Here is a 12,446-nt window from a genome sequence, read left to right as displayed (position 1 = left end):
CTGGGAGGCCGTCATATGATGTGCTCACGCTAATCACAGATCAGGGTAAAGAGCCAATCATGGTTGCTCTTTACCACTTGATCAGCTGTGTCCAATCACAGCTGATCACAGGATCTGCCAGTTATTGGTGATCTTCACCACACACTGACAGCGTGTGAGGAGAGGGGGAGCCGAAAACCTGCAAATCCACACCGTGTCCCGGTAATCACTGCAGCCTAATCAGCGCACATTAGTGAAGGAGAAAAATTATTTATTTACAAAATTTTATAACAAACTATGAAAAACATTTTTGTTTTCAAAATTTTAGTTTGTTTAGCAACAAAAAAAACCCAGCAGTGATTAAATACCACCAAGAAAAACTGTGTATATAAAAGGGTTTACAAATGTCATATGTGTACAGAGTTGTATAAACACTCAATTGTCAAAGTGTGACAGCGCTGAAAATTGCTGTGGGCGGGGGGGGGGGGGGGGGGGGTTCCGGTAATGAAGTGAAGTGGTTAAAGTTTAACCAAAGGCAAAACTTTTTTTTTTTTTGTAAGCTTATGGATAGAGTGGAGAGGAATTAGAACATCTGTCGGGTTTTTACTGTTGTCTGTGTCCCCGTTATGGAGATTTGTCATCACTATTTGTCCTGTTTACTGTTATCACTGAGAGAAAATCCCAAATTTTAGGCTGCGCCATGAACAGGAAAAGTGGGGAAATCTTCCAAAGGGGACAAGCAGGGATTTTCTCTCACTTTGCAGGAATTTCCTCATTTCCTGTTTTGGTTATGGAACAGGAAGTGAAGGGAAATCTCCCCCAATGGGGAACAGATGGGTAATAACCCCCCCTTACTCCATCCAAAACATAAAGTGTCTTTAGTTACACATGAACGGGGCGCACCTAAAACAAGGGACCTCAGGTCTGGCTGTCAAGTATGCAACCTCCACAGCAAACACCTGAAACCTGTTAGTTGTTGTATATCGTCTTGCTGAATAAACATATATTTGGACTCTCACATCCTTACTGGTCGAACATACCATAGCAATCAAATTCTGACATTTCCCTACCTAATCTAAGCATGGAATAGGGATATGCCTGTTATGTATCTCTGTATGCTCTCCTATCACCGCAACCTCGTTCCTGACCCTAACGCTGGATGTGAAGCAGAGCATGCTGGGAATTGCCGCCTAACCACCCCGACCCGGCTTCTTACCTCATGCTTCTTCTTCTTCGCCATGCTTTGTACACGTCATCACCCGGCGACTACGGGCAGTGAGGGCACCTGAGGTACGTAAAAAGTACTCAGAGCTGGTGTCACATGACCAGCCCAGTAAACAGGAAGCGGCTATAGGGAGGATCATGTGACTTCGCTCAGTGCTGTGTACAGGCAGAGCTGAGTCCTGTGCTCTCTATGGCAGGTCAGGATTATTGAGCTCCCTCCGCTCAGTACAATGTCCACCGGCCACAGCATCAATGCGGAGTATGGACACCGGGTGTCTGCCCAGGATGAGAGCGCTCCACTGCTGGGAGGACATGTGAGTCTCACTTCTGTCTTCTTCCATTACCATAGAGAGGAATGATCATCACCCCACATCACCCGACCTGCCCTTGATCTACACCCCACATCACCCGACCTGCCCTTGATCTACACCCCACATCACCCGACCTGTCCTGGATCATCACCCGACCTGCCCTGGATCTACACCCCACATCACCCGACCTGCCCTTGATCTACACCCCACATCACACGACCTGTCCTGGATCTACACCCCACATCACACGACCTGTCCTGGATCTACACCCCACATCACCCGACCTGTCCTGGATCTACACCCCACATCACCCGACCTGTCCTGGATCTACACCCCACATCACCCGACCTGTCCTGGATCTACACCCCACATCACCCGACCTGCCCTGGATCTACACCCCACATCACCCGACCTGCCCTTGATCTACACCCCACATCACACGACCTGTCCTGGATCTACACCCCACATCACCCGACCTGTCCTGGATCTACACCCCACATCACCCGACCTGTCCTGGATCTACACCCCACATCACCCGACCTGTCCTGGATCTACACCCCACATCACCCGACCTGTCCTGGATCTACACCCCACATCACCCGACCTGCCCTGGATCTACACCCCACATCACCCGACCTGCCCTGGATCTACACCCCACATCACCCGACCTGCCCTGGATCTACACCCCACATCACCCGACCTGCCCTGGATCTACACCCCACATCACCCGACCTGCCCTGGATCTACACCCCACATCACCCGACCTGCCCTGGATCTACACCCCACATCACCCGACCTGCCCTGGATCTACACCCCACATCACCCGACCTGTCCTGGATCTACACCCCACATCACCCGACCTGTCCTGGATCTACACCCCACATCACCCGACCTGTCCTGGATCTACACCCCACATCACCCGACCTGCCCTGGATCTACACCCCACATCACCCGACCTGCCCTGGATCTACACCCCACATCACCCGACCTGCCCTGGATCTACACCCCACATCACCCGACCTGCCCTGGATCTACACCCCACATCACCCGACCTGCCCTGGATCTACACCCCACATCACCCGACCTGCCCTAAAAGTTGCACTTGCTGTACTTTTTGCGAGTCCCTGTGAGTTTGGAAGTCCATTGAAATAAATATATTGTGAAAAACTTGCCTGTACTTTGGTATTAAGCCAGGTTCATACCTGTGTGGGTCAGGAACACTTGCAAAATCATGCACATTCATGACCTGCAGGCAGAACACCTTGCTCTGTAGCAGACACATGGGGGTGCCATTAATTATTAATGGTAGCCCCACGCATCAGAAAACGCAGGGCATTTTTTACACACATCAAATCACATGGCACATGCCACTTAGTGCGGCATGATTTAAAAAATAAAAAAGTCAGGGACTTCTTTCCCCGTGGGTATAGCATCCCTTTCAAATGGATAGGCTGCTGTACCTGCATTGTGTGCACACATGTGAAACTAGCCTTTGGGTTACCAAATCCATGTGACATGAGAACAGACCTGAACAACCAATTCCATTAGTGTGAAATCAGACCGGTCCTTGTACTACATAGTTGATGGTAGATCTTATGAAGATTGTGTAGTGTGTGTGGTCATCCATATGCAGCACCTATTGGGTGATCTCAGTACAGCTGACGCCTTTTTTGGGGGGGATATTCCATCCTCATCCTCTCTACCCGGTTCTTATCATTGGTGATGAGTCCTATATTTATCAGGCAGGTGGGGACTCCAGTCACAGAATATAGGGCTCTGCAGCTGTGCCTCGTTCACCTGCAGTGGTGCCTACTTAGGGGGTTAAAACAGATGGTGGTGGTGAGGCTTCATATACTGTCCGGGATTGTGCAAATAATTTCCTCAAATGTTCTTAATTATAATCATCAGTAATGATTTTTTTTTTTTTTAACAGCTATGCACTGAGTTGTTAATTACTGTGTACTCTATCAACCTGTACAATGTTTTGTGTCTCCCTAATTGACTGTATTCTCATTGGAATAAATAAAGAACGGAAAAAATTTGCAATTTGCTGCACATTACTCTACTCTTCAGAGGGCAAGCTTGTGTAAATAAGCCCCAATTTTGCCATCTCTGTCCGTCACTAATGGTGACCTCTCTGTCCAGTGATTATCAGCAGACATGTGTAGACCATCGCAGAGATGTGGGTGGCCTTTGGGATATCTCTGACACCAGCTGTGTTGGTGCTCAAAACTTTCTGCTTATAGGACAGATATACTGACCCCTCTCTTTAGAGTTTAGACAGTGGATCCATCCATGGGATACCCAGCCAACCCTGGTGTATTGGGTTCACCAGGAGGGATATGACCTGTCTGATCTTTCACGGTAATGAGAGTCCACAAATTCCCTGTCTGGGGGGAGTTGATGAAGTTGAAGGAGGTCTAAATGGACCACAAGGTCAGCAGGGTGACAGTCAGCTTACATTTCCTAGAGTGTGCTATAGAAATGGAGGATATTATTGACCACTATGAACTTTCCATACTGGTTTTTCACTAGAGCCTTAATATGTTTCCTAGAACTATATATAGATGTTGATAAGAATTGATCTGAGGTCCAGGTACCTTGACATAGATTAGTGTTCCAGCATATTGATGGATTGTCACGTCCCCATCAGATGACAGAACATGAAGTGATATGGACCGTGATGTCCCAGATCCTGAAAGACTAGTCTGTAAATGGAGCGGATGTCCCCTCTAGTGTCCCTTGTGCTTCTGGCGGCTCTTTGTTGAAATCTTCCACCTCTTGGCCTCTGTTTGATCTGCAGCTACCATGGTGCTGCACATGTAATCAGTTATGACACCAGTCATTTGATGATTTGACAGTTTGGTCGAGAACAAACAAATGTGACAGTTAGCATCCCCGGCTTGCCAGGAATGTAAGGGCACTTTCACACTGGGTAATTGCGGGGGCGTCGGCGGTACTTTTATTGACACTTTACCGTCATTTTAACATCGCTTTTCGGGTACTTTTAACCCCCGCTAGCGGCCGAAAAAGGGTTAAAAGCACCGCTGCCAAAGCGCTTTGCATGCGCTTTGGCGGCACTGCCCATTCATTTCAAGATGTTGCTTGCAGGACTCTTTCTAGCATCCTGCAAGCGCACTGCTCCAGTGTGAAAGCACTCGGGCTTTCACACTGGAGTGACAGGAGAGGCGCTATTTTTAGCACTAAAACACCTGTGAAAGTAGCCTTCCCGGTTCACACTAGGACGACTTGTCAGGTGACCTAGTCGCCTGACAAGTAGCGTCCCATTCTGTACAATGGAACCGTTCTAGTTGGAGCGACGCAAGTCGCTCCGACTTAGAAAAAAGTTCCTGTACTACTTTGGGGGCGACTTGAGGCGACTTGCATAGACTTCTATATAGAAGTCGTTTTGCAAGTCGCCGCCCCTGTCGTGTGCAGGTCGCCTCGGTGAGGCGACCTGCAAGTCGTGCCGCCCCTAGTGTGAACCGAGCCTACCTGTTTTTTTTTTTTTTTTTATCTCTTTCAGCTTTCTTCTCTTTCAAAATATTTATTAGATTTTTCAAAAATGAAGACATATATCGTACATTCGCTGAGTCATATATGCACATTGGTCATATCACATACAGTTAGACCCCTGTGGGGTAGGTATTACCTAAGGAAGAAGTATCACTATCGAAACACAGACAATAAAAGAGAAAAAAAAATAATAAGTGTGAAGGGTTATGTTCCGGCCTGTGGTTTTAACAGATAAACTGAAGGAACAATACCTGTTACCATAGGAAAGGAGCTAAAGAGAGGATAAATCTCTGGGATAACCAAGGGGCGGCTGTAGGCGGCCACGGGGGTTCCGTCGGCACCCCAAAAGGGAACTCACTGTGACCGGCAAAACCTCCGTTAGCCCCCCCCCTCGCCGCCCTGTAAACATTGCTGAAAAAAAAAAAAAAAAAAAAAAAAACAACCAGCTAAAGAACAGCATTATAGTATTAGAGCCCCTTATAGCCGGAACCAACAGGGAATAAGAGTGATACTAAGACCATTTGCCTGTCTTATTCCAACAGGGAATAAGAGTGATACTAAGACCATCGGACTGTCTGTGGTTCGGAGCTTTGCGACAGCTGAAAAGCGAGAAGGAAAAGAGTGTAGAAAAGAGAGGGGAGGGGGGGAGAAAGAAGAGAGGAAAGGGAGCCAGTCCGCGGGGAGGCGCCCCGCACCCCCGTGGCAATCAGCTGAGTTGTGGTTGCACCCCCGGAATCAGGGAGATGCCAACGAAACTTGCCCAGGGTTCCCAAGTAGCCTCAAACCGGTCCACTGAGTTGTCGAGAATGCTAGCCAGCTTCTCTTGGGCCATGATCCAGGAAATTTTCCGGATCGTCGCCTTAAGGGATACTTTGGGTTTCTTCCAAGCCTTGGCTATTGTGAGCTTAGCGCCCAGGAAAATAAAATGTATGAGTTTGCTGGCAAGCTTCGGGACCCTGGGCAAATTGTCATTCAGGAGAGCCATCGAAGGTGTTTTCGGTATATGGACCTTGGTGATTTTCTTTATCAGGAGGAAGATCTTATTCCAGAATGTCCTCAATCTTGGGCACTCCCAGAATATATGGACCAGTGTGCCCCTAAGTAAACATCCTCTAAAACAACCAGGGTCAGCCGAAGGGAACATCTTGGCTAATCTATCAGGAGGTAGATACCACCTGGTAAAAACCTTAAGACTAGACTCTGTCATGGAAATGTTCTTAATGCCCCTGTATGCCCTGAAAAAGGTGGTCCTCCATTTATCAAGATCCCACTGCATAGACAGGTCTGCCTCCCACGCGAGCATATATGGGGTCTTGGTTGACTGATTGGCGAGTGACTGATATATGACGGAGATGCCTCCCCTCTGCTCAGAAGACCCGCCGCACCATAGTTCGTAAGGCGTGAATGAGTGGGGGACCAATTTTGCCTCCCCGTTGTGGGCCAGGAAGTGGCGGATTTGGTGAAATCTGAATCTCTCCGAGGTAGGCATCTCCAATTTGCTCACACAAAAGGCCAGGGTAATAGGGCCTGAACTCGTATAGAAGTGTCCGATCCGGTACAACCCCTTATCCAACCACCAACGGAATGCTTTGATGTCTAGACCTGGAACGAAGTCCGGGTTATTAAATATGTGAGCAAGTGGGTGGCAACTGGAGATCAAGCTCCGATTGTTTCTTAGAGAGTCCCACAATTTAAAGGATTGAGAAAGAGTTGGTGAGAGAATCGGGGGGCGTTTTCTAGGAGGGACCCACATTAGGAAGTCTAGGGTGTATGATGGTACAGCCTGTCTCTCTATTTGGATCCAATCTGGTTTTTCTGTCTTCGCATACACTATTGAAAACTGGGCGAGTCTAGCCGCTTGATAGTACCAGAACAGTTGAGGGAGACCTAAGCCCCCCTGAGATCTAGACAAGTATAAGGTATTTTGTTGGAGTCTATGCCCCTTGTCTCCCCAGATAAACTTGATGATTTTCCTTTGGAATGTAGTGAGATGGTCTTTTATAATGCTTATCGGGAGGGCCCTGAAAAGGTAGAGAAGTCTAGGCAGTAAGGTCATTTTAATTGCATGAACTCTACCTAGCCAAGAGATCCCTCCCTTAGCCCAATTGCCTAGGTCTGACTCCAGTTTGCGGTAAATGTGAGGGAAGTTGGCCGAATAGAGTAGCTCTGTTTTCGCGGTGAGCCTGATCCCTAGATAGTCAATAAAAGTGTCGCTCCATTTAAACTCAAAGGCATTCTGGAGGGAGGAGACCACTTGTGGTTTGAGGGAAATGTTCAGTGCGGATGATTTGGAGTAGTTTACCTGTAGGCCCGATATCCGTGAGAACTCCTTTAGGAGTTTGCACAAATTTGGTAGGGAAGTGATAGGAGATGTAATGAATAAGAGCATATCATCGGCGAAGAGCCCGCATTTGTGGATTTGTTCGCCACATTTCACCCCAGAAATATTGGGATCTGATCTGACTGCGATTGCGAGGGTTTCAATCGCAATGGCGAAAATTAAGGGGGATAGAGGGCAGCCCTGTCTAGTCCCTCTTGCTATAGATAGAGGTTTGGAGTAATGGCCTTGTAAGCGGATTAATGCTCTAGGGGTGGAGTATAAGGCTTTTAGTGTCCCAAGAAACCTAGGGCCGAATCCCCATTTCTCCAGTAAGGAGAAAAGATAAGGCCACTCGATAGAATCGAAGGCCTTGTGGAGGTCCAGGGAGAGGAGGAAACCTTCCTGTTTCGGTCCCCCTTCCCAATTCGATTGGAGGATGGAAACAATGTCTATTGCTCTTCTAATTTGGTCTGGTCCCTGTCTCCCTGGTATGAAACCAACCTGGTCCTTGTGTATAAATAGATTAATAAAAGATGAGAGGCGGTTGGCCAGGATTTTGGTAAGGATTTTGAGGTCATTATTAATCAGGGAGATCGGCCTGTAATTTTCAACTTCCTCGTGATTTTTGTTGGGTTTGGGGATGACCGAGATAAATGCAGTATTAAGTTGTGTGTCGAGGGGATTTCCTGTTTTAATGGAATTGAAAAATTTAACCAGGTACGGAGCTAGGATTTCTCCATATTGTTTGTAGTAAGGGACCGAGAGGCCATCTGGCCCTGGGGCCGATCCGGGCTTTAAGCCTTTTATAACCGTCCTTACCTCCTCTACTGAAAAGGCTCCTTCCATTAGGTCTCTGCAATCTGTGGAGATCGAGGGGATCTGCAGATTGTCTAGAAAGGCCGTGGTTAAAGGGCCCTTCCCTGATTGTGGGGATTTGTAGAGATTTTCATAGAAGTCATGGAAGGCTGACATTATTTTACTGGGGTTCGCCGTTGGGGGATGACCTGCGATTCTAAGTTTAGGGAAAGAAGAGGAACGGAATCTCGGGGTGAGTTTGGAGGCTAGCATTGAGCCGAATCTGTCCCTTTGGCAATAAAATTTGGCTCCACTCCACCTGATGTGTTTCTCTGCTTTGGCCGTTAAGGTGAGGTTCAGCTCAAGTCTAGTCGCGTCTAACCTTTCTAAAAGGTCCCTATTCGGGTGTTTTTTGTGTTCAGCTTTTAATGTGAGGAATGTTTTTTCAAGTCGTTGAATATCTATTAAGCGCTCCTTTTTGTATTGAGTCGCGATCCTGATTAGGGTTCCTCTGATGGTTGCCTTGTGGGCAGCCCACAGGGTCTCTGGGGAGATATTGTCTATGTCATTCAGGGTAAAGTATTCTTTAATGGAGTCTGCTATCTCCTTACAGTAACGGGGGTCAGAGAGCAGGGATTCGTTTAGTCGCCAGTAGGAGCCACCTCGTCCCGAGATGACATTTCTCAGGGTAAGGAGGACCAAAGAATGGTCCGACCAGGCTGTGTCCAATATTGTGGCTTTTGTGGATAGGGGAATTAATGAGGAAGGAATCAGTATGTGGTCTATCCTGGCGTAAGATTGGTGGGGGGCGGAGAAGTGAGTGTAGTCCCTACTTCTGGGGTTTAGTTCCCTCCAGATGTCTATAAGACCATGAGAATGTAGTAATTTAGCTATTTTAGTGCTTACTTTCGTGGGGCGCGTGAGCTGGTCCTTGGGGGGTCTAGTTTTGTCCAAGCTCTGGTCAAACGCTACATTAGAGTCTCCTCCCATAATGACCTTCCCTTCCAGAAGGGGTTCTATTGTACCGAGGAGTCCCTGGAAGAAGGATGCTTGACCCTTATTCGGGGCGTAGTATGAGATGATTGTGTATAGAACTCCTTCCAGGGTCCCCTTTACCACTAGAAATCTTCCCTCCGGATCCTTATAATCTGAAATATATGTGAATTTGCTATTCTTAGAAAATAGGATTGCCACCCCTTTAGTCTTGTTAGGGGCATTCGCTAGGAAGAAGGATGGATAGTACGAGTGGAGGAACTTTGGGGTGTACCGGATGGGAAAGTGAGTCTCTTGAAGAAGAACTACATCGAGTCTCAAGGATTTATAGTGGTCCAAGGCCAATCTCCTCTTTCTAGGTGAATTTAGTCCCTGGACATTGTGGGAGGCCACCTTGAGATCAGTTCCTAGAGTAAGTGCGTCAGACATCTGAGCAGAGGGGAGGGGGACTCAAGATCAAGCAGTCACTCACCAATTGAAGTCTTTCAAGCATTTCGGGGCAAGATACGTATTGGGCGTCTTCTGTGTTTATCTCTGGGGGGCGCGAGGCTCCTACCCGCAGGACGGCTGGAAAAAAGAAGGGGGGTGAGAGGAAATAAAGAAGAGAAAAGGACAAACAGACACATAAGAGCAAAAATAGTAACAACTTGGGTCTCAAAATATGACCCTTGGGATCTTGTGGAAAAATTTCCCACAACAAACCCAAAAAAAAAAATCTTCAGTCCAGCTGGGAGGCCGACTGAAGTCCCAAGACCAAAGGACGCTGAGGTTCTTTGGAAATGAGAGGAGGCACATGGTGTCCACCCCGGACCCTATCTTTATCACTTTAAAACATGGAAACATACACACTAACGTTAAAGTGCAACTGAAATAAAATTAAAACAGCCCTAAACTCATGGCACTACTTGCCAGGTTAAGTGGTACTATACCTTAATCTTTAAATGAAAAAGGAGAACACCCCACCCACCTCAGCACTTCCACCCCCCTCCCGACCCCAAATATGAATCATGCCCTAAACTAGAACGGGTCTAGGTACCAAAATCCCATTATTACTAAAACCAATCTACAGTCCGCTTATGACTAAAGTCCCGGCAATCCGAACTTCTTCCGGGGAGCGTCTGAGTCCGCTGGACAGTTCCGCTGAAGGGAAAAATGTGGAAAATCTGGTGATGGCCGGGTACTTTCTATTCTCTGTGGGGGGGGTATTCGTTGTGGAAAAACAGTGCTATGAAGTGCATTGAGGGGTGTAGTTCTGTTGATGGGCTTATCAAGCCTTTGAGCCGTGGTGGGGTGTGGAGCTCCAGCTCCGGCAACTGTGTGGACCAGCACCCCGAACAAAAGTCCCTGCTGGGACATAGAAAGGAGAAGAGGCCAGCCTGGCCTTAAGATGGTTTCCCCTCCTTGCTCCTCTTGGTCGTATTCTTGTTCCATAAGGGGGAGACAGGACTGCCTGGTGGGGGGCGTTTTGTCGAGCCTGATGAGGACGCAGAAAAGTCCATTGGGGCTTCCTGTGAGATGAGTTTAAGGGAAAGAAGCAGTTTTTCCCCTTCTGGGAAGCTGGAAAAGGAGTAGGTTTTACCCTGCAGCGTGAATTTGACCGCGAAGGGGAAGGTCCAGCGATATTTAACGTCCCTTTGTGATAGGTTCAAGAGAAGAGGTTTCAGGGTTCTGCGTCTCTGGATAGTGGAGGGTGCTAAATCCGCGAAAATCTGGATCTGGTGGCCCCGGTGTTGCAGTTTGGGGTTCTGACGGGATTGTCGCATGACTTCCTCCTTGGTCGCAAAAAAGTGTGGTTTCACAATTATGTCTCTGGGAGATCCGTCTTGTCTGGGGGGACCGAGGGATCTGTGAGCCCTGTCTAATTCGAGACGCTGGGAGGGGATATTAGGAATGATTTCAGAGATAATGTCCTGAACCGTGGAGGGAATATCCGTGAAGGTTTCAGGGAGGCCTCTAATTCTGAAATTATATCTCCTGGACCTGTTCTCGAGTTCATCTATCCTGGAAAGGGCCACATCTAGTTGTTCCTGAACAGACTGAAGGTGGGCTGCATTTTGGTTCGTTTTGGAGACTGTGCACTCCACTTTTTCCTCTATTGCTTCTATTCTCGAGCCTATATTTGAAAGGTCAGCTTTGATAGTGTTAGTTATCTGGTGTGCTGTGGTGGCCAGACCTTTCTCCAGCAATGAGGAGAATTTAAGAAACATTTCTTCTTGCATTTGGGTAAAGTCATTTAATGAAAAGCCTGAGGGCTGATGAGCTACCCTTGAGAGCTGGGCCTGTGTGGGGAGGGCCTGGAGAGACATCTCCTGTAGCGCCATGTTTGTGGAGCCTGTGGAGGCCTTAGCAGCGGCCTGAGGTTTCTGGGCGCTTTGGTGGAGAGTCTGAAGGGCATGTGAGGGGCCCTGTGTGGCCTGGGCATAAGTGAGAGTCGGTGGGGTAAGTACTGGCCTGTGTTGCTGAGCAGCGTGTGGCTGTGTGGATTCCGTGCTGGCGGCCATCTTGGGAATCCCGTCCGCTCCCGCCGTATCGAAAAGCGGGCCGAGATCTCTCCTCACCGGGGGGCCGGACATCTCCGCTGGCTCCTCGGAGGGTCCCTGACACGGGAGAGTTAGCTGGAAGCGGCGGGGAGGGCTGTATTCGCCGTAGTGCGGCTCTGCGGTCCGGGGTGGAGCGGAGCTCCTGGCTCAGGCAGCCATATTGGAACTCCCACCTGTTTTTTTTTTAATCAATGGGTTTAGTTCCATTTTAAAGCAGTACTGAAGTGTAAGTGTAATGCAAGAATTACAATATGCGAAAAATCATTCAGACTCCTTTTGAATAACAAACAGTTGGTCATGAGAGCAAACGATGCCATCATATAATGACCGAATTTCAAACGATAAATTGTTCAGTAGACCTAAATGAATCAGTCCATTTTGTCACATATGGGCAGTGCAAACAGTTCAGTGTTTAACTGCTGAGAAACACTTCAACCTTTTCAATTTATCATTTATTTGGCGGAAGTTTTCCAACCTGTTCCTTTTTGATATATTTTTTTTTTGGGCTCTGAAAAGTCAAAAACGATTTTCTTTTTGTGCCTATTAACTCAATGAAAAACAAACTAACTGTTCAAATGTCAGATTTTTCATCTACTGTATGGGCACCATAACAATGGCCAAAATAAAAAATGACATCCGATAGTCTGCCAATAGCATTAACTTTAAAACAGTCTCTGTTTATCTAAGTCCATAGATACATTGGAGGAGTGAATGTAGCCACTTAAAGACAGGAGGTGTGTTAATGGCTGATTACCCAATGAAAATAAA

At 47.6% G+C, this 12,446-nt stretch overlaps 2 protein-coding genes across 3 annotated transcripts in view; one reads left to right on the top strand and one right to left on the bottom strand.

Annotated features, from left to right (window-relative positions):
- The window catches only part of TRMT5 (tRNA methyltransferase 5), a 30,186-nt gene extending 28,872 nt beyond the window's left edge, over nt 1-1,314 (bottom strand). Inside the window, exon 1 of one of the 2 annotated variants that reach the window (XM_073610854.1) lies at nt 1,196-1,314. In XM_073610854.1, coding sequence (XP_073466955.1) covers nt 1,196-1,200 — 5 coding nt within the window. In that variant the 5' untranslated portion in view covers nt 1,201-1,314. The remainder of the gene's footprint in view (nt 1-1,195) is intronic. The other variant, XM_073610853.1, reaches the window with a different exon arrangement.
- SLC38A6 (solute carrier family 38 member 6) overlaps nt 1,311-12,446 on the top strand; it is a 126,488-nt gene continuing 115,352 nt past the window's right edge. The window contains exon 1 of the mRNA XM_073610855.1: nt 1,311-1,517. Within this exon, the coding sequence (XP_073466956.1) occupies nt 1,434-1,517 (84 nt within the window). The 5' untranslated portion in view covers nt 1,311-1,433. The remainder of the gene's footprint in view (nt 1,518-12,446) is intronic.

This window comes from Aquarana catesbeiana, linkage group LG13 (assembly GCF_042186555.1).
Source record: "Aquarana catesbeiana isolate 2022-GZ linkage group LG13, ASM4218655v1, whole genome shotgun sequence".
NCBI lineage: Eukaryota > Metazoa > Chordata > Amphibia > Anura > Ranidae > Aquarana > Aquarana catesbeiana.
This window is presented reverse-complemented; position numbering and strand designations above follow the sequence as displayed.